Source organism: Pongo abelii, chromosome 19 (assembly GCF_028885655.2).
Source record: "Pongo abelii isolate AG06213 chromosome 19, NHGRI_mPonAbe1-v2.0_pri, whole genome shotgun sequence".
Taxonomy (NCBI): Eukaryota; Metazoa; Chordata; class Mammalia; order Primates; family Hominidae; genus Pongo; species Pongo abelii.
Window position 1 is genome coordinate 94,150,740 of NC_072004.2, and position 27,373 is coordinate 94,178,112.

General features: G+C 46.0%; 1 protein-coding gene across 3 annotated transcripts in view; it reads right to left on the reverse strand.

Annotated features, from left to right (window-relative positions):
* CYTH1 (cytohesin 1) overlaps positions 1-27,373 on the reverse strand; it is a 110,961-nt gene that overhangs the window by 40,911 nt on the left and 42,677 nt on the right. Inside the window, exon 1 of one of the 3 annotated variants that reach the window (XM_002827900.6) lies at positions 21,383-21,655. The exons of 1 other annotated variant lie outside the window; for it this stretch is intronic. In XM_002827900.6, the coding sequence (XP_002827946.2) occupies positions 21,383-21,410 (28 nt within the window). In that variant the 5' untranslated portion in view covers positions 21,411-21,655. Of the gene's footprint in view, positions 1-8,202; positions 8,788-21,382; positions 21,656-27,373 lie in introns of those variants that run through there. One more of the 3 variants, XM_054535806.2, reaches the window with a different exon arrangement.

The following is a 27,373-nucleotide window of genomic DNA, read 5'->3' on the forward strand; positions in this document are numbered from 1 at the left end:
AATCAACAAAGGATTAAAAGATAAAGTTGGGGCATTCTTGTAGAACAAAGAGGTTTGAAAATATAAGCAAACCTGGAAATATAAACAAAAAAATCAACTCAGTTGAATAAAAATATTTTTTAAATCCCACAGAGAAATTCTCATAGGAAAAATTCAGAAGTTCCAGGAATAAAGACGATCCTAAAACCTCCACAGGGGTTAAGCAGAGTGATTAATCAGACCACCCATGAGGGAAGATCTCGCTGGTGTCAGTATAAGAGCCCGCACACTAAAGATAGTGCAGTGGAACTTTCAAAATTCTAAATGAAAATTATCTGAACCACGAATTCTCAGTCAAGTAGGAGGGTAAAACAGACTCATTTCAGATACATAAGGATCAGAAAGTTTGTCTCCTGTGCACCCCTTCTGAAGAAGCTACTTCAGGAGCAAGATGTGGATCAAGGAACAGGACTGACTCAGGAGCCTGAGGACAGCAAGCGCCATCAACTGTGATGGACAACAGCCATCAGACCGGGTCAGAGCAGGAAGCCAAAGGGTTGCCAGAGGAATGCCATCACAAAGAATGAAATCAGACTCGAAACCAGAGAATGAAGGAGAAAGCAGCTGAGAAACATGTGTGATATCAACAGGCATCATTCAGTTTCCTCTCAAGAGAATAAAAAGGACTGGGAAACAGGAAAAACTCAACTACAGGAAATCACAGAAGAAATGAAACATGCCCCCGAGTGGTGTCCTCTGGGCCATCAGGGGCGCTAGGAACAGCTCCCTTTGAGTGGGCACCTGGCTCTACGTTGAGTGGTATCTACATTCCTGTCATGGTGCTGGTCCCTGGTGGTTAACTTGCAGAATCACCCTGTAGACAAAGCATGAAAGACCAACCCAGGCTGGAGAAGCAAAGCTATCTGTTACCAAGGTGAAGGAAGAGCTGACCAAAGTTTGAGGGAAGCAAAGTGGAGAGGGCAGCAGGGTCCCAAGTGGTCCCCCCAGCTTCCTCTTACAACACTGGAGACCAGAGGCATGGACAAGGATCATGAACAAGAAACCCACGCTGTAAACATGCCAAAGGTAAAAATCCAGGAACTGAAAATTGTGATCAACTACCAAAAATGGACAGTGAGAGAAGGAAGGAAGAGAATGGTGTGAGCTGCATCCTCATCCATCATAGGCGGAAGGCAGGAGATAATCTTTGATTTTGACAAAATAATCACCAATTTAAGAACTTGGCAGCACCCACTAGAAGACCTAAAAGCAGAAAAAAGTGAATTAATAGTGGCTGCTTTGGGGAGTGGGTCTGGGAATAGAGAGACAGGACATATAAGCCCCTGAATACTTGCTTTAAAATACATATACATATGTACTATGACAATTTGAAAACAAAAGACTAAAAATGTACAACTATGGTCACTAGAAAAGATAGCCCTTCTGTGTCATTGGAGTCAGACAGAAAACACTTCTGGCCAATTTTTAGCTAGAATAAATAAGACATTTATCTACATTTATTTTGATCCAATCTCCTGACATTTGCCACATGACTGCTAAATTACTTCTCCATTCCATACTTAACTAACTTTAAATCATAATGCTGCTTCCCTTCTGGCTCAACCAATCATTCAAGAACTTTATTTTAAAAAGCTGAACTACACCTCATTTTTCTAGTGCAATTTTATTCTGAGATGAGGCAAAATCTAACATTTCAGTAAGTGTTTCCTCTGCATAAACTTAACAATGCAACATCAAATCTTTAATTCAAGCCTTCATTCTCATGCTGCCCCGGACAAAAAAAACATCCAAGGACAAAATGCTTAATTTCATTTAGCGGCATAAAGAATCAACACTATTGCTGGAGAGCAGAGGGTGATTGATTCCTACAATCTTGGCTAGTGTCTTCAGGACGCTGCGAAGGCCACAGCTAGAACAAGAAAGGTGGTGGTCAGAAATACCCATGTCTACCTCACAGCGCGTGAGTTTCTGGGAAAGCACCATCCGCATCCTGGGAAACCCGTCTATTCATGCCGCTTCTCTCCTGTGTAGTCATTAGGGTTAAACTGCAAAAGAACGGCTCAGATGGGCCAGATGGCAGCACAACAAACAGCTCCTCCCTCCCCCACTGCCACGTGCTGCAGCCATGCTTATGTGCCAGGGAGGCGGTGTGCCAGGGAGGCGGCTGAACCCCTTGCTCTTTACAAGAATGGCCACTGGGGAGGGCAGCAGGTTGTCCCTGCCAGCAGCCTGAGCACAATGGAGACAAACCAGAGGGGGAGCTGCCCTGACACACCACCCGCTCACTCGCCCTCCTCGCCCACTGACAGAGGGGCACCCAGAATCCACGGCCACAAAAGTTAATCCGCAAGGTGTCCGGCTGGCAGTCAGGGAGACGGTCCAGCATCAGCCCCATCACCATTCCTTTCCAGGGTTCCAATTTAATGAAGGGGATTAAAGTGACAAAAACAACAAGGCGCTATTGTGCTTGGCTGTGAATAGGAAAGCCACACAAGCGAAGCTTTCATTTATTTATTTATTTAAATGTTGCTTTGCAGATTTTAACAGTCGGCAGAAACCCAGAGCTGAAATGGGTTCCAGCCAGTGGCATACAAAGGAGGACTGTCTTAAAGGGACAGAGCCCTCTTTCCAAGCCAGAGGACGATACATGAGCACATGGCGGGCTCTAGTCTAAAATCCTGCAACCCGCGCTCCACCGGCCACAGGCAGATGCCCGGGGACATGCCATCAAGTTCCATGGAAAACGCAGCTCTCTGACAGCAGGTTCTGCTTGGCAGACACATAGCAGCTGCCAGGACCACACTGTCCTAAATCCCCATGGGTACCGTCAAATGAACGTGTCCAAGGCATGCTTTAGGACCGAGATGTCTCTGTGAGGTCATCCAGCTAGCAGCAGACCCCTCTGCCTAGCTTTAAAATACATCACTTGCCTTATTTTTTTCCACCATAATGATTAACCAGCATCCTTCTTATAGCCTTTGCCTTTCAATGGTTCAAATGGATATTTAAACCAACAACGCAGGGAAACATTTTATAAAGTAATTAAGGAGTAAGCCCTCATTTGCGGAGAAGGTAAATATACAAAAGGTAACTACCTTAGTCAGAGTTGCTCCCAGGCCAAGGAGGTCATTGCCATTTCCCTTTCATCCCCTCCAGCTGGCCTGCTGCCAACGGGTGCCCTCCTGCTAATCATGGCCACACCCCTTTACAGACCTGAAAGTTTCATAAACACTGAATACACACACACACACACACGCTCCTTCTCTCTTAACCTTAAGCTCTGCCTGAAACAGCAGTGGCAGTAGTGAAATAAAGCACCCAGCTTTTCTACAGCCTCTACAGAAACTGCCACCTGCTCAGAGGAGAACAACTGGCTATTTACAAACCAGGCTTTGGGTTCAAAAGCGCGCATCTGGGAAACCATCTTGTTCCTCCAGCCTCCAAAGATACAGTGATCACAGCGTGAGGGCTAAGAAACTCCAAATGTCCAGAGCACTGATTGGTTCCAGTATTCAGCACTTACTCGCCACATACCTCTGTCAGTCCTACTAGTTAGACCCTAAACAAACCAGCGTGTTCACCTCCCTCTGCACTATCCTATGGGTGTAAGTCACTTTGCCTCCCAGAAAATCCCAGTGACTTATAATTTGAAAAACTTCAAAATACTGGAAACAACTCAGGCTTTGGAGACATACCAATGTTCAACAAACTGCTAAACTCTCTGAGCCTCAGTTTTGTCCAGCTGTAAAATGGCACTGCAGTTAGCACTGTTGTGAGGAATGCATGATGGAAAAGATAAAACTGCGAGCACAAATAGGTGCCCAACAAATGCCAAATGTCTTTCCTTTATCCACATACCCAATTCATCTTCCTCTTTTGCTTCTTTCTAACAATGTCATCATTGACGCATTCAGCCTGCATTTACTGCTTGCCTACTAGGTGGAAGGCAGCGGGGGTACAACACTGAAGAGACAGATCTGGTTCCTTCCAGCAGGAGCAGCAGTCCCTGGAAGCATCCACTGAGAAGGTGATGACTTCAGGTGTGCATGTTAACGAGGGATCATGCACAAGGCTGTATGAATCCACAGCATGGGGGCCTCACCCAACTTCTGGGACAGATCTGGGGACTGCCACTCTACAGGGAGTGGTCTTGGGTCCTAAGCCTAGCTTGGGGCCACACTCACCAGCTGGATGACCCTGGGCAAGTTACTTCAGCTATCTGTGCCTCAAAGCAAACAGTAAGCTAAGAGGTTGCTTCCAGAGCAGAGTACTGTTTAAAATGACTACAGCTTTTATACCACTTGGGGAACATACAAATAACCCACAATAATACAAAATCTGGTAAGTTAAAAACTATAGGATAAGAAGGCAGTGCTGTGAGGCATGGCTAACAACTGCAGGTAAGGCAGCAAACAAGAAAAAAAAAAACAGTCGAGGAGTCAAAGATAAAGTTCTTACAGATCATTACTACAAGTGGAGAATAGGTTGGTTTACGGGAACTTTTTTCCCCTCACTGAGAAAAGTAATTTTCAACTTTCACAAAACTCCATGCTGACATTACAAATATGTGGGGTCAGATCTTTAAGGCAGGGATAAGAATGCAACCAAAATCCAGTGTATCTTTCAGGTAAAATGTAACAGAAGAGAGATGTAAAGCAAACAGTTGTAATGATACCAGGATTTTACTGGAAGCCTGAAATTTCGAGACAGTCCTCAGGATAACTGTTAGGATCAGAGGATGACGAAAGATGGATTAACAAAGGGGTGTGACTAGAGCAGGAGGCCCAGGTGACACTTTCTGCCAATAATACACTGAAGAGTTCACACCTTCACACAGTCTATCTACTTTGGGAAACCAATTAAATTTCCCACTCACTGAGTCAGAAACACAGTAATACTTTTCAAACTTAGTACCTTAAAAAGGAAGGAAATTCTGATGTATGCTACAACATGGATGAACCTGGAGGACATTAAGCCAGTCACAAAAGGGCAAATACTGAAGGAATCCACTGATAAGAGGCCCCTGGAGTAGTCAAACTACCATAGAGACAGACAGTGGGATGGATGCTGCCAGAGGCTGGGGAGAGGGCGAATGGGAGAGTGAAGGTTTAATGGCGGGTTTCAGTTTTGCAAGATGAAAAAGTTCTAGAGAGTGGATTGCACAATAATATGAATGTATGAATGTACTACTGAACTTAACAGGCTGAAGATGGCACATTTTTTGTTATATGTATTTTACCACCATTAAAAATAAAGGTCTGGCATGGTGGCTCATGCCTATAATACCCCCAGCATTTTGATTTGTTTTTTTTTTTGTTTGCTTGTTTTTGAAATGGAGTCTTGCTCTGTCGCCCAGGCTGGAGTGCACTACCGCAACCTCAGCTCACTGCAACCTCCGCCTCCTGGGTTCATGCAATTCTCCTGCCTCAGCCTCCCCAGTGGCTGGGACTACAGGCGCCTGCCACCACGTCCAGCTAATTTTTGTATTTTCAGTAGAGATGGGGTTTCACCATGCCAGGCTGGTCTCGAACTCCTGACCTCAGGTGATCAGCCTGCTTCAGCCTCCCAAAGTGCTGGAATTACAGGCGTGAGCCATCGCACCCAGCCATCCCCAGCACTTTGAGAGGCTGAGGGAGGGAGATGGCTTGAGCTCAAGAGTTTGAGACCGGCCTGGGTGACATGGCAAAACCTCGTCTCTACAAAAAATACAAAAGTTAGCCACGTGTGGTGGCACACACTTGTAGTCCCAGCTACTTAGGAGGCTGAGGTGCGAGGATCACGTAAGTCCTGGAATGTGGAGGTTGCAGTGAGCCCAGATTGCACCACTGCATCCAGCCTGGGTGACAGAGTAAGACCCTCTCTCAAAAAAATAAAAATATAAAATAAACAAAAATTTCACAGCATATTCTAACTTCTCTGTCTGCTTATCTTAGTCCCTTTCCCAAGAAACTATGATTTGACTTTTGCGTAGTGCATTTTAAAGTAAGTATCTCACCACCAATTTGCAGCCTAAGAGATATGTTAAAAGAATTTACAGCTGGGTGTGGTGGCTCACGCCTTGTAATCCCAGCACTTTGGGAGGCCGAGGCAGGTGGATCACCTGAGGTCAGGAGTTCAAGACCAGCCTGGCCAACGTGGTGAAACCCTGTCTCTACGAAAAATACAAAAATTAGCCAGGTGTGGTAGCATGCAGCTGTAGTCCCAGCTACTTGGGAGGCTGGGGCAAGAAAATCGCTTGAATTTGGGAGACAAAGGTTGCAGTGAGCTGAGATCGCGCCATTGCACTCCAGCTCGGGCGACAAAGCAAGACTCCGTCTCAAAAAATAAAAATTAAAAAAAAAAAATTTACACACACTACCCAGGACCAAAAAGAGTTAAATTAGCAGGCAGCTAGCAGAAATGGTATTCAACATAGAGGCAGAGGTGCCTTCCAGCAAACTGCCAATATGAATATTTAGACTATTCTAATTTAAATTTCTTCCATGCAAAAACTACCCCGGTTCCCCACTAACAGTAAATCTATTAAAGACTTTTATTACTACATTCTGCATTTTCAGGGAAGACTTCGGTCCTCTTAGACTTGGAGCCATCTCACCTGACAGCTCCTCACGTTCACAGGAGATGCTGCCTGGGCTTTCACTCAATACTTTGTGACCTGGAGCAAACAATGACCTCTTCCAGCCTCAGTTTCCTCACTTATGCAATGAGGATGTCACCCAGCCCTTCTCAACTATCTTATAAAAGGAAGGTATTGGCTGGGCGCAGTGGCTCATGCCTGTAATCCCAGCACTTTGGGAGGCCGAGGCTGGTGGATCACTTGAGGTAAGGAGTTCGAGACCAGCCTGACCAACATGGTGAAACCCCATCTCTACCAAAAAAATACAAAATTAGCCGGGCATGGTAGCAGTTATCTGTAATCCCAGCTACTTGGGAGGCTGAGGCAGGAGAATCGCTTGAACCTGGGAGGTGGAGGTTGCAGCGAGCCGAGATTGCGCCATTGCACTCCAGCCTGGGCAACAAGAGCAAAACTCCATCTCAAAAAACAAAAAAGTAAGGTATCAAAAAATTTAATTTAATAAATCCTAGAACTCAAAGACTTAGCTTGCATTTCAAGGTAGTAACAGAACCTAAGTGACAAAATTTTATCCTACGAATTTGGTTTAGAAAAATAAAGTTAACATCCGCTTTCAATAAAAGCTAAAAGCTAGAAAACAACCATTTTAAGAACCTTAACCTTTTCTAAAAGCTCACAGTGACAACACCTGATATAGCTGATATAGCTGGGGTTTCCCAGCAGCTTCTTTCTGGCACTCCACTGCTGTTTCGAAAGGATCCCAGGGACTGGACGCAGAGCTCCACAAGGAAGAACCATTTTCTAGCCCTAGCCTCCTTGAGCCAAGCGGCCTGCTCCTTCACTCCCAGGGAGAGCCTGGAGTTACCTCTTCCTCCAAACAAGCCAAATCAGCTTGCTCGCCCCTCATCCCAAGGGGACAGGCTCCTGTCCCCTGGGTGAAGCTGCCACTCCCCGTGCCTGCCAGCTGCAACCACTGTCAGGTTGCACAGCTGGGCCACCACACCCCTTCCATGTCCAAAAGAGAGGCTTGGTGGCTTGGAAGTCAATTCTCTCTCACTTTACCCTCAGTGGCTAAAATCTGTTTGTTTGCTAGCCCTTTGTAATGCTCTGGATTTTTCTGTACATTGAAATACTCTCCCTCAGTCTGACAGCTGGAAAGGACCCCTAGCATTAAATGCAATGTACAATTCCAACTCCTTTTCTATGTGTATTGATGGAAAGAGGACTACTCGTGCCCAGGAAAGGTTCCCAAGTCCTTACTAAGTAAAACAGAAACGCCACGGGTAGCGGGCCTAGAGGGGAGATCACCCTGAATCTGTGCCTCTGCTTTCTGCCCCCCTATTTCAAACCTCACAGAAGCTGGACCAAGGAAATTGACTACTGGCGTGTTCCTAAGTCTCAGGCTTAGAAGAAACTACACTGAATGCCTGGATACCTATCCAAAGGTGTAGTGGAAAAACCTTCAGAGGAGAGCACAGAATGCAGATCCAAAGGACAGACATGCAGAGAGACAGCCACGCACACATCAGCTCCTACTGCTGGCTGCTGGGTGGGAGAGGCAGGCAGGCAGCAACGCATAATGGGAAATCTGCTGACAGGGCTCCACACGCCATCCACCAGCCTCTTACCCACGGTGAGTCCCCTCTCCTGCGGCCCCAGTGTCCTGGCCAGCCCTGGGCAGCGACATCAAAGCCTCGGCAGGTCACAGCTCTCCACGTCAGAGGCCATGGTGGCTCCGTGCAGCGACCCCACAGTCCCAGGCTGCCGGGAGCTCCCACAGCTGTAGGTGCAGGGAGAGCCGGAGCAAGGACAGCATGTGTGCGCCAGCACAGCAGGGGTAGAGAAGAAGGTGTCCAGAGAAAACAAAAGCTGAGAGCACCGGCCCTGCGGGTGGAAACTCGCTGGGCCCGGTGGGGAAGGCTGGCGCAGAGCGCAGAGATGGACGCGCAGAGCTGCAGCCCTAGCAGACGCTCCGAGTGTGTGCTGCTCCGCTCCTCCAGGCTCATTTCCATGAATGCAGTCACAGCCAGCCCCTCCTACTATCCCCCATTCCCGGCCTCCCGGGGGGGAGGGGAGGCACCACCAGCATCTGCGCACAGGCTGCACTTGCTTTCCTCTCTCCCTCAGAAGCAAAAGCCTGATGCCTGCTTTCACTGCAAGAATGCCAACCTTACTCCAGATGCCCTCTCCTTACTGCATGGATAAACAAGAGACTGGATCTAGGGGGTGGATGTTCTGTCACCCCGAAGGCACAAGCTTAGTCCTTCCCACTGCCCCGCATCAGGTCAGCAGGCAAAGTGGCACTGACCAGACTGCTCCAACACCGTCCTGGAGGGGCTTCAGGAGGAGTATCCTTTGCTCCCTTCCTCCAGGGATTCCATGCCCTCCACTTCCATGAGGGACACTCCAGCCTTTTTACCAAGAAGGACTCGCCTCCTACTCAGTACACTCGCAGCCACCAATGGTTCTTTCTTCACCAGAGGCTGCGGCATCGCCTTTGAGGACACTTGCCTAATATCAGCTTGGAATGTTAGGCAAGTGAACCTTGGGGATGATAATACAAGATGGCTGGTGACAAGAAATATGGCTACAGCCTGAGGATAGCAGCTCTCAAACCTCAGAGGGCACAAGAATCACCAAGAGCACCTGTTAAACACGCAGATTTGGGACCCCGGTCCCAAAAGCATGAACTCCAGAGACCGAGGCCCCTAAGTGATACAGAATACAGGGTTACTGCAGACCACACACAGCTTTTGACTAAGAAGGGAGGAGATATTTTTTAAACAATTCTAAAATAACCAAGGAGAGAAAGTAAAAGGGAAATCACTGTGCTAGAGCAGGGTTCTTCAGTCTGGGCATTACTGGCACAGGGAGCAGGTCACTCTTTGTGATGGGGGCTTCCCTGTGCATTGCAGAGTGCTTAGCTGCGTCCCTGGCCTCTACCCACTAGGTGCCAGCAGCACCCCCATCCCGATTCCCTACAACCAGGTTTGACAACCAAAAATGTCTCCAGGCATTGCTGAATGTCCCCTGCGGGGCAAAACTGCCCTGGTTAAGAACCATTGCTCTAGATAAACAATGGAAGAGGGGGTGGGAATCCTAAAAACACCCCCATACCCTCCCCTCCTTTCCAGTCTCCTGCCATTAGGAAATCAGTCATGGAAGGCACCCGCCCCTCTGCAAGCCCTGCCTCCACTGCCATGCCATGGGGGTTGGGCTGGCTGGGGAATGCAAACAGACGTCCTCATCACCAGGCAGTGCCACCAGGCCTGACCCAAATACCCTGGCTCTGCGTTGCATCCTGTCTTTCAAGAAACAGCCATAGTGTGAACAATTTTCTTTTAGTGTCAAGAGAGTAGTACTCATTTAAAAGAATCATACTAAGTCCATGAAAAACAAATTCTAAAATTCTACATTCTAAAAAATGTATATTGAGGGTCCCAGTGCAACAAGTCCCTGGGCCCCTGTCTTCCTCCTTGTCACTGTCTAGTAAGCCATCCCACCTCTCCTCCAAGTCCAAGGAAGATTCCACTTTCCCTGGATCCACCAGAGTACTCAGTTACATCTCTTTGCTTCTTTCTTCTTGTTTAGAAGCTCATCCTCGCCATCCATCGAGTCTTACCTCCTACAGGGAGAACTCAGATTCCTCCAGCCATGGTCCCTGCTCAGTTTACATGTATTAACCATCACCTGATGACCTTCTTTATCACTTGGTAAATAACCAGGTGATAAATTACGTGATACAAACAAACTCAGAGAAGGCAGCCTGGACTATCCATGCTGGTTATCTACCATCACGTTTCCCAGGGATTTCATGTGAAATTAAGCTCTTGCTTTTCAGTAATATCTTGTACTGTAAATATTCTCATAGCACTTGTCATAGTCCTAAGGGCTGTCTTATTTTGAGGTGACATCACTGGTTTTTACACAAATACACATATACACATACACACTCTCTTCAGGGACTCAAAGAGCCCAGCAGGTGAGTTCTGACCCGTGACTCTCTACAGAAGACTCAGTCATCATGTGCAAGGCTCACTATGGCTCTCCCTTTAACAGGGCCAGCTTCCACTACGCCGACAGAGTGGATCACAGCCGGGGTTTACCTGCGGTGTGTGAACCTAGGCAAAGGCTTTAGCTTGACCCAGGCCAGAGACTGCCGGTGGCAAAAACCTGCGCTTTCAGTTAATTCTAGGCACAGACAACATGAGAAAAGGATGTCAGCGGACAAAGAAGTTACAAAAAAAGCTGCAACCAAGAAGTCTGCAGTGTGGCCCTCCTCATATCTGAACAAAACAGATGCCACAATATATACCGCACAATCAAGCTTATGAAACCGCACTCGTATCTGAACAAAACAGATGCCACAATATATACCGCACAATCAAGCTTATGAAACCGCACTCGTATCTGAACAAAACAGATGCCACAATATATACCGCACAATCAAGCTTATGAAACCGCAGCCATCAGAAAGAATCACAGGAAATGACTGGCCACAGAATAGGAATCTCAGGACCAACAGAGAAAATGAACGTTTTAAAAAATAATTTCTCAGACTCATAAGTCAACAGTCTTTTTTTTTTTTTTTTGAGACGGAGTCTTGCTCTGTCACCCAGGCTGGAGTGCAGTGGCGCGATCTCGGCTCACTGCAAGCTCTGCCTCCCGGGTTCATGCCATTCTCCTGCCTCAGCCTCCCCAGCAGCTGGGACTACAGGCACCTGCCACCATGCCTGGCTAATTTTTTTGTATTTTTAGTAGAGACAGGGTTTCACCGTTAGCCAGGATGGTCTCGATCTCCTGACCTTGTGATCTGCCCGCCTCAGCCTCCCAAAGTGCTAGGATTACAGGCGTGAGCCACCGTGCCCGGCCTCAACAATCTTTTAAAAAGTTCACTGCATGGAAACGAGGTCCCTGTCAGTTACTGTGGCTGAAACCATGCTGAAAAGACATGGTTTCGGCCCTCCAAGAGCTCATGTGTTACTATTCCTTTTAAAGAAAAAAGAAACAGGCAGCCCGTAAATGCCAAATAAATGCTGTCTGCAAGGTGCTATGCGGAGTGGGGATCAGAGAAGAGCAGGGCCCAGGTTAGTCCAAGACGGCTCCACGTGAGAGCCTGGGAGAGGGCAGTCCAGGCAGAGGTGGAAAGGGCAGCACAAGGGACAGAGTCTGGAAGAGCAAGCTCCAGGCAGACTGTGGTGCCTTTGAATTTGACACCAAGACAGGTGGATTCTATTCTGCTGTTGAGTTGGGTGAGAGATAAAGAAAGAAGCTCTTCTGGAAGGGCAAGAAGCGGCAGCCAGGCGCCACGAGAAAGAAAAGGGACTGGAAGCTTTGCATAGTCTTCACTGCACCGCGCTCTGCACTTCCGTTCAGAAGTGGTAACAAAGAAATAAGTGTTTTCTTGCCCTACTCCAGCTCACACCTTCAACTACCATCCTTATCCAGCACTAATTCCCCAAACCGCTACTGACTTCCCATCCTCTTTCCAGTTCTCTCTCTCAGGCGCAAGGACAGGGGCAACCAGAAAGTGACCCTCTGACAAGCGTGCAAGGGCAATGTGCATCAATCACTTTATTTCTAAAGCGGAAAATGAGGCGCAAGGAATACATTCAAATCTCGCGGTTCCATCAGCATCCCAAACCCACGAATTCACAATCTGCCCATGAGGCATCCCCAAACCCCAAATCACCTGGGCCACAGGCTCCAAACACCACAGACATGATAAGCATAAAGCTTTTAGGCGAGTCAGGATTCTCAATCTCCCCTCCTTCTGTGTCCCATGAAAACAGAGGCCTGGGATTTTTTGACTTTTTTCTTTAAACTCTATTCCACTCCTTACACTTAAAAATGCCTCATTACTCTTTAGTAGGAGCATAAAATCTTCTTCAAAGAAGCAAAAACTGGCATCTGTTCCTGCTCTGAGAAGGCCTTGAAGATCTCTTGAAAGGGAGGTCATTTCTACCTTCACCTCAAAATAGAAACAAACTGGCTCCCTGTTCCAGACATCACCCTTACCAGAGTTGCCCCGAGTCCAGGTTTGCAAAAGTTTGGGAGAGGTGTGAGAAAGAGCTGACTAGGGCACCAGCCTTTCAAGTCGCGGGCAGGCCTGGGATACTGGCCCCCTGCCTCCACCTACCAGCAGGGCAAGGCTGGAGCAGGCACAGCCGACCCAAGCTTCCTGGCCAGCGCATCCCTCCAGTGCCAACTCAGTGTGCTAGGAGGGCAGGCTTCTTCTCTGTCTTGGCTGCTTTCATGAGGCTGCCCTTGGACCGTCCCCTATCTCCTGCCCATGCAGGGGGCAAAATTTTAGGAGGAAGAAAGACGAGACCCGTGGCAGGGGCAGCCAAGGAGAGCAGTGAGGAGGAGCAGAAGGCAGGCCAAGCTCTGCACCTTTGAGATCCAGGGCAGCACACCCACTCCAGAAGTAGCTGAAGAGGCGCTGACGCGTGAGAGGGCAGTGAGTCCCTGATATCATGAAGGTGTACCATGGCCTCCCTCCACGACAAACGGATGCCCACCTCTAGGTGGCGCGATATAGTTGGTTTCTCTGGACAAACTCTCTTCTACCCCAAACACGGTAAACCCTCCCCAGGCCAGGCCGGCTCCTGCAGCAGGGCCAGCCTCTCATCTAGACAGGAGAAAGAAACACGGAAAACAAAGGGGACCTGAGCAAAGGTAGAAAGACCCCAGTAATCAAAGTTCTCGTACATACACCACGATGTTTAAAAATATTATTTACGCCGGGTGCAGTGGCTCACTTCTGTAATTCCAGCACTTTGGGGAGCCAAGGTGGGCAGATCACTTGAGGTCAGAAGTTCAAGACCAGCCTGACCAACATGGTGAAACCCCATCTCTACTAAAAATACAAAATTAGCCAGGTGTGGTGGCACATGCCTGTAATCCCAGCTACTTGGGAGTCTGGGATTACAGGAGAATCACTTGAACCAGGGAGGCAGAGGTTGCAGTGAGCCAAAACCACGCCATTGCACTCCAGCCTGGGCAACGAGAGCGAAACTCCGTCTCAAAAAAAAAAAAAAAATTGTTTACATTACCAACATGATGTTTACAGAAATATAATAAAAAGGATATTAAACTTCACATGGGAAAATATATATATGAGAATAGTCAGAAAAATATGAAAGGGAGAAAGGGTAATGTGAGGGTGTAGCTACCAGAGATTAAAGCATGTGAGGCTTCGGTAATCGAAACTGCAACAGAAAAAAAAAACAAAACAGAAAACAAACTCAAGAAATACTGAAACACACAGGTAGCACTTTGAATCGGTAAAGAAAAATAGGATTATTCAGTCAAGGGTGCTGGGCAAATAAATAGCCAGCTAGCCATTTGGGATAAAACTAAGCTGAAATGAATTCTAGCTTAATCAAAGGTGTTAATGTAAAATAAAACCTGAATAATTCTAGAATAGAACATGAATTAATATAGTCATAATATTGGTGAGTCTGTTCATTTGCGACATGAAAATGAAAAGCTTCTGAGTGAAAAATAATATCCCATAAGCCAAAAGGTAAACAACTAGGACAATAAATTCACAAAACAAATGACAAAGGGTTAATATCTTTTTTTTATTAATTAACTTATTATTTTTAGAGAGGGTCTCACTCTGTACCCAGGCTGGAGTGCAGTGGTGTGATCATAGCTCACTGCAGCCTCAAACTCCTGGCCTCAAGCGATACTCCCACCTCAGCCTCCAGAATAGCTGGGACTATAAGTATGTGCCACCACACCTGGCTAGGGTTAATTTATTTAAGTCACAAAGAAAGCAGCATAAAAATCAGTAAAGCAAAGATGCATACAACGAGCAAAGGATATAAAAGACAGATTACAAAAAGAGAAATACAAATGGTCACACAGAAAAAGATGCTCACAGTCACTATGTGTTTAATGCAAATTAAAACATGAATAACATACCATTTTCCATTAGTCTGGCAGGAATCAGAATGCCAGATGAGACAAAATACTGTCAGGGGAGTGGGCTACACAGGCAGTCTCCCGTGCTGCTGGGAGAGTGTAAACTGGTACAACCTTTGGCACTAGCAAAACATAAAGAGCACACACCTTTTGATTTGATTTGAATCAAACTTATGAATTTGATTCTTAAATTCCACTTAAGAGTAGATATGCTCCCCAAATTCCAAAAATTTTAAACTACCTAAGAACTATTTGGTAATTTAAAAGAATAAGGTGATTTGTAAATGCTAATATGAAAAGATCTCTAAGATACATCTGGTGAAAGAGGATGGCACAGAATACCTTCTCACAAGTAACATCTATGCTTGCTAAACACACAGGGAGCTTCTGAGAAGGAAACACTTGAAACTGCTAGCAGGAATCACCTTTCAAATCAAGGACTGTGGAAAGAGAGTGGGGGAGGCTTGGACTCTTCCTCTTCTGCCTATCTGTATATCTGGATCCACAACTAACACAAAATTTGATGTTGAAGTTTTTATTCAAAGAAAATACAGAAATGCCCTCAGCCACTTACATTTGCTCAGACTGGCCCAATATTTCTATTATAGAAGAAACATCCTTGGACTCTGTTTTAATGCCCATGAAGTGCCTGTTGTAATTACACCCATTCTGCTGTGATTTCATATGTGGTCTCTCGTCTGAATTCTGTGATTCAGAATCCCGATTCTTCACAGAAAATACAAAGGGAAAGAGACTTTAGACACCAGAAGGAAAGGCATCAATAGCCACTGACGAGGCCGGGCGCGGTGGCTCACGCCTGTAATCCCAGCACTTTGGAAGGCTGAGGCGGGCAGATCACGAGGTCAGGAGATCAAGACCATCCTGGCTAACACGGTGAAACCCCGTCTCTACTAAAAATACAAAAAAAAAAAAAAAATTAGCTGGGCATGGTGGCGGGCGCCTGTAGTCCCACCTATTCTGGAGGCTGAGGCAGGAGAATGGTATGAACTCGGGAGGCAGAGCTTGCAGTGGGCACTGCACTCCAGCCTGGGCGACAGCGAGACTCCGTCTCAAAAAAAAAACAGTCACTGACTCAAAAAAAGAAATTCACTGCATCTTTTTTTAGGTCAGAAGTTGAGCTTCCATGATTCCTCTGTAGAGGAAGGAAGAACATGATACAAGTTACGAAATTATTATAATTTTTTTAATTTTGAGATGGAGTCTCGCTCTGTCTCCCAGGCTGGAGTGCAGTGGCACGATCTTAGCTCGCTGCAACCTCCACCTCCTGGGTTCATGCCATTCTCCTGCCTCAGCCACCCGAGTAGCTGGGACTACAGGCGCCCGCCACCACGCCCGGCTAATTTTTTTGTATTTTTAGTAGAGATGGGGTTTCACCGTGTTAGCCAGGAAGGTCTCGACCTCCTGACCTCGGGATCTGCCTGCGTCGGCCTCCCAAAGTGCTGGGATTACAGGCGTGAGTCACCACGCTCGGCACAAAATTATTTTCTTAAGGAAGAAGTGAATGTGCTAGGGCAAGTCCTCACACACCAGCTGATCTACACGAAAGAAGAATTTGACTTTTCTGTCTCCATTTTTCCCCTAGTGTATTACCTAGGTCTACAGAATCAACACATCATGTAGTCAGGAGAAAAACAAAAAGGTAACTTGGAATATATGAAGGCATGAGATCAGCATAACTCAACAGTGGCTGTTGAAACTTAAAATCCTGGCTGATGTGGGCTCAGTTTTCAGAGTCCTTCCCAGGAGCCACAGCAATGGCTTTCATTTGCAGAACTGACCAGGGCTGGACTAGATAACTTCTAAGGCACCTCATGGCTTTAAGAGTCTGTGATTACACTACTGTTAGTGACTCTGTCCCAGGTAATTACTTAATGGCTCCAGCTGTAACACAAAACCCATATGAATTCCCCCTAAGTTAAAGTTCTGAAGGTAAACAGGAGAAGATGGTGGCAGTTTTAAGAGTCCTTTTCTAAAAAGGAAATCTCAGCTGGGCTGAAAACAGAAAGAAAGGCAGAGACAAGAACACTATAAATCTAGTAAAGTTGCCTTTGCAGGATTATCAAAATCCAAGGGAAAAATGAGAGATGGATATATTAAAAATTTCCAGAAGGTCTAGCACTCCATCTCTGATTTAACCAGCAGTAAACTGCATGCAGGTTCTGTCAGCCTGCAGCCACACACACGTTCCTGGGAACCCTCCTGAAGCACAGGGAATGGTGGATGAAAACGGGAATCTCTGTTTCCTAGGGCCACTCCTGCTCCAACTCTACCTCCTATCTGCATCTACAGTCCCTGACTTTGTCCTCCCTTCGGCTGACCACGCTGCAGGCTGATAAAGGCTCTTAATGCCCAGACCTGTACCTACCAAGACCTACGATACCTGCCTTTTCTCTCCACTGATACTGACTTCTTAGAAAATTCCACCTGCTGCCTTCCACATCCATTCTGTCTAATCAGACTTTGGGTCTTGACCCCCCCACAGCCAGTCCTGTACTTTCATATTCCATAATGAAGAGAAAACTTGGGAGGCTACAGAAAGACTCAGACAATGGATAAGGGTCAGCTTTCTTCCGAGGGGCAGAATCCAAGCCCTTGTTTCTATTCACCTTCATTAAGAAGAAAGGGCAGTTCTAATCCTCTGTGTAATACCATGAGCATTCATCTCTGGTGTACTCAACAGGAAAGCCTATAAAATTCAAACCAGAGTGAATCCTCTTCAAAACTTGTCACAGCAGATGGTGATACAGGTTTCTTGCTAATGATGTGTGCTTTGTACAATGCCAAACATGCTCCTGCTTAAAAATAAAGATGTAACCATTTTTGATTCTGCAAAATACAAAATCCATAAGGAAGGGAGTGAGAAATATCTAGGGGGATATGAATTGATAGTTACAGCACCTCAGGTCTTCCTGCAAACACCACAACCTAAGCAACTTGTCCAACTAGAGACTACCACAATCACGTGGCATGCATTAAAACATGGGATAACTGCCGGGCATGGTGGCTCACACCTGTAATCCCAGCACTTTGGGAGGCCAAGGCGGGTAGATCACGAGGTCAAGAGATAGAGGCCATCCTGGCCAACATGGTGAAACCCTGTCTCTACTAAAAATACAAAAATTAGCCAGGCGTGGTGGCACGTTCCTGTAGTCCCAGCTATTCGGGAGGCTGAGGCAGGAGAATCACTTGAACCTGGGAGGCGGAGGTTGCAGTGAGCCAAGATCGCGCCCAGCCTGGCAACGGAGACAGACTCCATCTCAAAAAAAAAAAAAAGGGATAACGTGGAAAGTTCACGTCAAGGACAGCATTTTAGATGCAATCTGGAAACCCAGTGTCCCAGTGAGGAAGCCTATACTTTATTCTATTTGGCATGTTTTTGGCATATTTTCCTACAAATAATACTAGTTTATACGCACATGCTATCTTACAGCTTAAAACATTTTCTCATTTCCACTTTTTTAAACTTTCCAACAAAGCTCAACTGTAACTCTGCACGTTTCCTGACAATGAACTATGCACTGTTCTCATCAGTTTACAGGTAAGATAAAGACTCAGTGAGTACAAATAATCTACCTCAGATACACTACTAATAGAACCCAATTCACATTCAGGTCACCGGCTGCATCCTCACTCTTTTTCTTTTCTCTTACTGAAATACACAGATTCACTTCAGCTCAGCGTTTACTGAGCATCTGCCATAGGCGCAGCCTGTGCTTGGAGCTGGGATTTAAATAGCTCCAGTCCCTGCACAGAAAGTGAAGGCCAGTGGGGAGAGGCATGTAAGCCCATAGCAGCAGCACACCCGGCCACAGCGGCCAAGTGCAGCAAGTACTCTCAGAATTCCAGGCGATGCCAAGAGGTTTCAGAGGGGCCACACTGTGAGCCAAAACTTGAAGGACCAACGGATTCCCCAGATGGACAAGAAGAGAATGGTGTATACCAAGCAAGATAAAGTGTATGGAAGTGACAGAAGCCAGCAACAATGGGCACACCACAGGGCAGGGCCCAGGACACAGCAGGCCTGAACTGGCACCCGGAAGGGGGCTTAGTGTCTGCCTGTGAAGGGCCTCAGGTCCCACACCACAGACTTTGGAATCTATCCCAAAGAGATGCCTAAGAGAGAGTTCAAAGGCAAATCAAGGCTGGGCACAGTGGTTCACGCCTGTAATCCCCGCACTTTGGGAGGCCAAGGTGGGTGGATCACATGAGGTCAGGAGTTCAAGACAAGCCGGGCCAACATGGCGAAACCTCTTCTCTCCAAAAAATACAAAAATTAGTCGGGTGTGGTGGCGTGCACCTGCAGTCCCAGCTACTCAGGAGGCTGAGGCAGGAGAATCGCTTGGACCCGGGAGGCAGAGGTTGCAGTGAGCCAAGATTGCACCATTGCACTCCAGCCTGGGCAACAGAGTGAGACTCTGTCTCAAAAAAAAAAAAAAAAAAAAAAGGCAAATTAAGGGGGACTGACATTAACAAGATTAAATAGCCAAAAATAATAATAACATGGCAGTTAAGAAAATAGTGCCCAATTAATTAAACTGGTTAATTCTCACTAACACACATAGACAGAATGAAAACTGACGAATGTATGTACCAGTGTACCAGGTAAAAAAAGGCAGAAAGCTTTTTTTTTTTTTTTTTTTTTTTTTTTAGAGACAAAGTCTCGCTCTGTCACCCAGGCTGGAGTGCAGTGGTATGATTTTGGCTCAATACAACCTCCGCCTCCCGGGTTCAAGCTATTCTCCTGCCTCAGCCTCCAAGTGGCTGGGATTACAGGCTCCTGCCACCACACCTGGCTAATTTTTGTATTTTTAGTAGAGACAGGGTTTCACCATGTTGGCTAGGTTGGTCTGGAACTCCTGACCTCAGATGATCCGCCTGCCTCAGCCTCCCAAAGTGCTGGGATTACCAGTGTGAGCCATCGCGCCCAGCCAGAACGCAATATTTTTAACCTAAAAATTGTGGGTTTGAGATTAATGCAGCAGAAGAGTCTGACTTCCTTAAAGAATATTTTCAAAAACCCCCACATACCCTTTCTTAGGCGTGTTCTTTACAGCATTAAGTCTAGCTAAAAGCAGCTCTATGGAAAGCATAACTGATTCTTAACTTCTGCCCTCCCCTGGGATCTCAGGGACCTGCCAGAGGAAACTCCATTTGTTCCCCTCCTTTTACACCTACCTAAATGCCACTCTGTCTCTCACGGCAATGTCTAAGGGCATCTATTTTAGCAGTGGCTTAAAGGGCAACACTGCCTTCAGTCCCAGGTGACAACACAAGGAAACACCATGGGAGGGGGTAAGGGAAGCGGAGAAGCACCAGTTCTTTAAGGTTCAGTAATTCTACCTCTAGGCTCCAGGCCCCTCACCTCATGCCCCACCCTCCTCACTCCCACTGTTGATGAGGGTAGTTGATGTTGACTTCTAAAGCCTCCAGGATAAAAAGTGACTATTACACAGCACCTCCGGTGGGTCTGAAGCTAGGCTCACCAGGAAGGACCAGCAGCAAGTAAGCGTGAGGGACCATGGCCAGGCCCGGCTCACTCCTGCTGTCCCAGCATAGTCACTAGTGTCCTCTTCCACTTTCAAAAGTGTTCCCTTTGGAACTAGATCTTGGCTAGTGTGGACTCACCTTTCAGTTAGAAAAGCACTAAGCAGGCAGTTCAGCCCTGGCCTGGCACGTCCCCTCACTATTGACCCCTCTTCAGATACAGAAGTATCGTTATGGACACCTGTGCGTGCTTCCCTCCCAGCGTCCCCCACGCGTGCTGCAGCTTTCAGTGTCGCCCGTGGACACTGTCCAGGATCATTTGCACTTAGAGGTGGGGCTTTAAAATATGTGCTTTATAGTGAACCAGAGTGGGAAAAGCCTAAAGAGGACCCCCAAGTTTTATTACAACTTTCACAAAATCCACTTGAAACACAGCCAGATATTTATTCCAAACTTAAATATATCATACATACCAGCTACAACCCAGTACACATTTTACTATTTTGTCTTACAGCATTACAACATCACCATCTGATAAAGGTGCCACAATAAAATACAATAAAACACACACGTCCACAAACACAACTCCTGTGCTGACCCAGGGCTTTAAGACACAGCTCTTCAGCAGAATATCTTGGGATTTAAAAGGCACAGCTTGTCATCCCATTACTCATAGCTCCACTGTTTACAGTACGGGTGTGGAGCAGATAAAGGAAGTTCTACAGACCCTGTCCTCCTAGGCTTCAAACAGTCCTTACCTAACAACCAAAGGGAGAAGACCACATTGTCTTTTCCCTTAGATACATTTTATTTAATAAAACAAGTATTATTTATCCCAAATCTCACTGGTTCTTTCAATCCGATCTCTAATGTCTTTACTTTTTAGTATCAGATTCTTTCTGGATATTTGTGGAATTCCCAGAAGTTCTGACCAACTGTTATTTCGATACAGGAAGTAGACACAATCACCAAGTATGAAGTGGAATCTACCAAGAAACACCCAAGGCGGAACTCTAACGAAAGCAAAGATTGGAGGGGAAACTCTTTGGTTTAAAAACACTGAGTTACCTTACTATCTCTCTTCTCGCTCTTTCTCTCTCTCTCTTCTCTCTCTTTCACACACACACACACACACACACACACACACCCGAGAGAGCCTCAGCTTCCTAACCACTAAGAGACTATGCAGTCTTTCTCCTGAAAACAGTAAGATAAAAACTGGAGTCTAGGTTGGTCCTTAACTCCTCCCCAAAAGGCTCAGTAAACTATCCTCACAGGATTTCACATACTAATCAAAAGAGATACCTAAAACTCCACTCCATATACCCCAAGCCGCATCAGTCCCGGCCGGGGGCTGCGGCTGTGACTCACCATCCTCCTCTTCGGTTTTAAGGACCATCTTGTTTCCTTACAGCAGGACACGAAAAGTCCGTTCTGTGCTTCCAGGAGAGCGGTAACTTACTGGGAGCCAAGTTTTCCTGTGGGGTCTGACTGGGAGGGGCTGGGGATACCTGTGAAGCTGTCCAGCCACTAGGGCAGCTCAGAGCTGCTTCCTGAACAGACAGGCAATGGCTGGCTGCATGCCTGGGCCAATCAACCTCCAGCCTCCAAAGAAGCGGCACTCCCAGTCAGTGCTACCACCCAGTTCCTGAAGTCAAGCTCAAGCACCTTCCGAGTGTGTTAACCATCTGCTTCCCTGAAAGCAATCTTACACTGGAGTCAAACTAGTTTAGTAGACACACTTCTAGTCTTTTCTCAAACTCAACCAAAGTCATAGCCAGGGCTCACTGCTGTTTTTCTCTTCACTTTCCAGTACAGTTGTCCCTTGGTATCCAAGGGGTACTGGTGCCAGGAACCCCCATGGACACCAAAACCCACGGATGCTTGAGTCCTTAATTATTTGCACATAAGCTACACACATCCACTCATATACTTTAAATCATCTCTAGATTACTTCTAATACCAAATACAATGTAACTGCTATGTAAACAGTTGTTATGCTATATTGTTTAAAGAAAATGAAAAGAAAAAAGTCTGTATGTGTTCAGTACAGGTGTGACCTTTTTTTATTTTCCAAATATTTTCCATCCACAATAGGTTAAATCCATGGGTGGGGAGCCCATGGAAAGCCGACTACATTTTCTTAAAATGGAATCATTAAAATCCCTGGTCCCCTCACAATGAGATAATAGCCCATTTCCCAAGAGCGTGACTAAGAGATCGTAATCATTACAGCATGTTATGAGGTCACAGGCTAAAAGCAGAAAGCAGATATTAGAGGCAAAAAAAAAAAAAATCCAAGGGCCAAACTCTCAATCTAAGTTCAGTTTTATCTCCATTATGGTTTCTAATATGCTGCACCCAAAGATTCTTGCCTGTACCGTCCTACTATGTTCATGACACATATTCATTGCTGAAGATTAGAAAATAGTAACAAGGAAAAAAAACACCTTAATCCTATCACCAAGAGATAGCCATTGATGACATTTTGGTAGACATTTTCCAGACTTTTGTTATAAGTATTATATATATTCTCTCTCTCTCCTCTATAGACACACACACACACGATATTTTATGTTGTTTTATAGCTACCTATTTTTACTTATAACATTTTTTCATGACTGTAAATGGACATCTATCACATTTATTATTCTTTTCAGTCTAGATATAATATTTAACCAGTCCCATATTGTAAGACTTCTAAGTGATTTCCAGTTTTTCTACGTATCTCAATACACGTGTGCACACGTTTTGGCACATCTCTTTAATTATCTCCATAGAAAAAAATTCTCACAAGTAGAACTGCTGGATCCAGATATAGCTTCCCACTGCATCATCATAATAGATAACATTTATTGCATGCTTACTCTGTGCCTAGCTTGATGTGACCTAACTCATCTAATCCTGAAAACCTCCCATGGAGTGAGTGTCCTTGCCATCCCCAGATCACAGATGAGGATGCTAGCACCCAGAGACGTTGCACGGCTTGCCAAAGCACGAGACCTGGCTGCAGAGCCCACCCTCCGCACCCTGCTCTCTGCTGGACTCCCAAACCCCTCTCCTATTAGTCTTCGTTGTAAATGCAAACACCTGCAGCAGCTTTGCAGGAAGTGCTAGACTTTGGCCAAGTCTCACTAGGGAGCTGGGAACACACACATCTACAGCAAGACAACAGGGCGCTGTCTCCAGTCAGGCTCTGAAGGTGCTGACGTGACTCCAGGGCAAAGACTTCATCACATTCTCTTCTTTCTTGCCTAATAACAGTTGAATAAATACATATGCATGTATTTAAAAATAAAACACTTTGTTTTGTAGAGGCAATTAATATAAACCCAACGTGTCACCTTTTGGTTTAGTATGTCAAAATCACAGTTGTAAGTCCCACCCTGCACCATTTCAAAACCTATGTTTAATGATTCCCAAACAGCATTTCTATCTTCTGGTATCAGGTCTGATTCACAGCCAGTGATCCCAGCTTACAAGAGGGCAGGTCACTTCTATTTTCTCCCTACTGTTAAATGGTATAGCGTTTCTCTGGAATAGACACCCAGAGGCAGAAAAGCTGGTCATGAGGCCTGAGTACTTAAAGCTTTCACAGATGCTGCCAAAGTGCTTGCCACGTCCCTGATGGGACCAAACTTAACTTCTGCCAATCAGACAGTGGGAAACGGTTTCTCGTTGTTGTTGGTCATTTGCACTGAACTGATTACTGATGACGCTGATTATCTTTTCGTAAGTTTGAGGTATTTCCTCTTTCGTGAATTGCTTTTTCAAAGCCTTTGCCCACTTTTCTATTGTTTATCATTTTTTAAATGATTTGTAGATTACAAATCCTTTGTATGAAATGTTACAAATATTTTGTTATAACCTGTCACTTGTTTTTAAAGTTTTTACAAAGATAGTTGTATCTTTTGTCTTATCTGTTTCGTTCAACATTCACTGAGCACACTGCCAGCCACTAGTGAGACATCAGAGGACTAAAGAGACAAAAATGCCTGCCCTCATGGCGTCTCCACTCTATCGAGATGGGAAAGGAGGGGAAACAAGTAAGTGAAATATGCAGTATGTCAGAAGGTAAGTACCGCGGAGTGGGGGAAGTGGAAGTGCAGTCAGGGAAGGCCTCTGCTGAGAAGGGCCAGGAGGCTACTGTAGCTGGAGCAGGAAGAACAGTGTAGGGAGGAGTGGAAGATATGGTCGCAGAGGTGAGGAGGGTGGTGGGCAAACTGCATGGGGCCTTGGCAGCTATTTTAAGGACTCTGGTTTCCATTCTGGGTGAGATGCATAGCTGCTGCCAGGGTTCTGAGCAACAGAGCATTCTGCGGCTTCCTTTGTAAGAAGACCACTCTGGCTGTGGGGAAGAACAGACCAGAGACAGCCAGCACAGGAGCTGGAGACCAGTTGGGGGGCTGCTATAGTCATCCAGGTGAGACGGGTTGGCGGCTTACTTGATAAAAGTGGCCACATTCTTGCTATATTTACTTTCAGGTTACAGCCAAGGATGTCCCAATGGAGTCCATGTAAGGTGTAAAAGAGAGAAGTCAAGGGTGACTCCGAGCTTTCTGGCCTGGCAAGTGAAAGAATGGAGCTGCTATCTTCTTTTTTTTTTTTTTGGAGACTGAGTCTCGCTCTGTCGCCCAGGCTGAAGTGCAGTGGCGCGATCTCGGCTCGCTGCAACCTCCGCCTACTGGGTTCAAGCAATTCTCCTGCCTCAGCCTCCCAAGTGGCTGGGATTACAGGTGCCTGCCACCAGGCTGAGCTAATTTTTGTATTTTTAGTAGAGACAGGGTTTCACCATGTTGGCCAGGCTGGTCTCGAACTCCTAACCTCAAATGATCCACCCGCCTTGGCCTCCCAAAGTTCTGAGATTACAGGCGTGAGCCATTGCACCAGGCCTGGAGCTGCTATCTTCTGATATGCTGCCAATCAGGTCCTCCGTCTCCATTCCCCACAGCCTCTGCCTTAAAGGCCCATGATTCCTTCCACCCAGCCGCGGCCTCACAGGCTCCTCCAGACCTTGTGACTTTGAGCTTCTGCTCCCACTCTTCAATACCTCATTCCTGTTGCACTTCCAGTTCACACGCTCAAAAGAGGGACTCTGACCGGCTCATGTAATAGCCATCATCCCCACTGGGCACAGCAGGCCACCTCATAGGCTCCTGGCTAGGCAGCGTCCCTTAAAGCTGGAAGCATGGCAAGGCATACCTGGCTCAACACCACAGTCATCTCTAGTACAGCAATTACCACTGTTTGTTAAAAAAGGAAATAATGAATCTCATGTCTTCAATTCCTTAAAATAGACATTTAACCACTGCATCACCAAATTGTATGTTTCACTCACTCATAGGTGACCATATAATTATCATCCATATTGAGATATTTTTGAGATTGCAAATGGGTACTATTAATAATTACATCAGCCAGTCAGCATAAACTGGGATTGTCTCTGGGAAACTAAAACATATAATAACCCAACTCATGAGGCATATCTATAATATCAATCACAGAGTATTAGATTACTATGTATTTATTTAAATGGAAGCTTTTAAAAAGTTTCAAAGTACACTTTAAAATAACTAAAAAAAAAATGGCACATTACAAAACCAGAACAATAATCTAGGGCCTCAGAGCGGTGTCTGAACAAATGATATCGGAAACATACAGGAGCTAGCACAGGCCCTATGAAAAGCAATAAATCACCAAAGTAGAAGAAAACACTCGTTCGTCATTCATATTAAAAAGCACACATTAGGGCATTTTGATGCAAGTATTGTTGATTCAAGACATTCTATATTTTTAATTAATAAATCCCTTAAATAGATTTTAGCCTCACCCCCTCCAGCGATAGATTACGTGGGAATACACAAGCATGTAATGGTCTAAAATGTTTCAAAACTAGGCTGGGAGTTGTGGTTCATGTCTGTAAGCCCAGCACTTTGGGAGGCCAAGGTGGGAGGACTGCTTGAAGCCAGGAGTTCAAGACCAACCTGGGCAACAAAGCAAGATCCTATTTCTACAAAAAAATTAAATGACAGTAGAAAAAAATACGTGAATATTTATATAATATTCTAGGGAAGGTTTGTTTTTTGAAAGCATAATACCCGTATCAATCATAATCCCAGAGACAGAAACATTCCTAGAGTGGGAGTGTGGAGAAAGGTAAGATAGGCACCACCTATAAAAGTGAGGGCAGAGCTCAGAGAGGACACCAAGGAGTAATAAAGCCCCCCAGACTAGCAACAGGGGCAGCCCCCATCACTGCTAAGTCAGACGGGGTGCGAGGACACCATACTGCTGCTAAAAAGTGGCAAATGGGAGCTCCCTGGCAAGAGCGTCGGTAGAGGATTCAGCAAGCCTCATTTACCAGCAGGAGAGAATCACCTTGACTTCACTCTTCTCTCACCCTCCCGTCTCCTGGTCAAACCCAACCAGGAACCACACTCCCTCCAGGACAGCCTCCGGCAGACAGCAGGATGGAGCCGGACAGGAAGCAGAGCTGTGGGCAAAAGGAAGGTGTCGGGTGCAACCCTCAAGCCAGATCATGGGGGCCAGGTTTCCCACTGTCAGGAAAAGGAATTTGGAAACATGAAAAGGGGGAAGGCTAGAAAGAACCCTAAGGCTGGAATGGAATTGAAGGAGCCGGTATGTTTAATGGTTACATTATGTATATGTTGTAACTTACTTAACCACTTCTACTGTTGGGCATTAATCTTTTTCTTTCCTTATATCCTGTAAAATGCTGCAACATCCTTGTAACCTTTGCCTCCTCAGCTCCTACTAGTTCCTTAGGCTAAATTTCTATAATTGGACTTAAGAGTTGGTCAAAAGATACGAACTACTTTAAGGCTCACTATACACTGCTATGAAACTGATTTCCAAAATAACTGTTTTCATTTACCAGCTGTCTTCTAACATGCTGCCCTGCTGGGCCAGTGGCTCATGCCTGTAATTCCAGCCCTTTAGGAGGCTGAGGTGAGAGGACTGACTGAGCCCAGGAGTTTGAGACTAGCCTGGGAGAGAAGGTGAGACCGCCTCTACAAAAAACGTAAAAATTAGCTGGGCGTGGTGGCACATGTCTGTGGTCCCAGCTACTTGGGAGGCTGAGGCAGGAAGATCGCTTGAAGCTGCAAGGTTGAAGCTACAGTGAGCTATGATTGTGCTGCTGCACTCCAGCCTAGGCAAGAGTGAGAACCTGTCTCAAAAATAAATAGGCCGGGCGTGGTGGCTCACGCCTGTAATTCCAGCACTTTGGGAGGACGAGGTGGGTGGATCACTTGAAGTCAGGAGTTTGAGGCCAGCCTAGCCGACATGGTGAAACCCTGTCTCTACTAAAAATACAAACGTTAGCTGGGCGTGGTGGTGGGC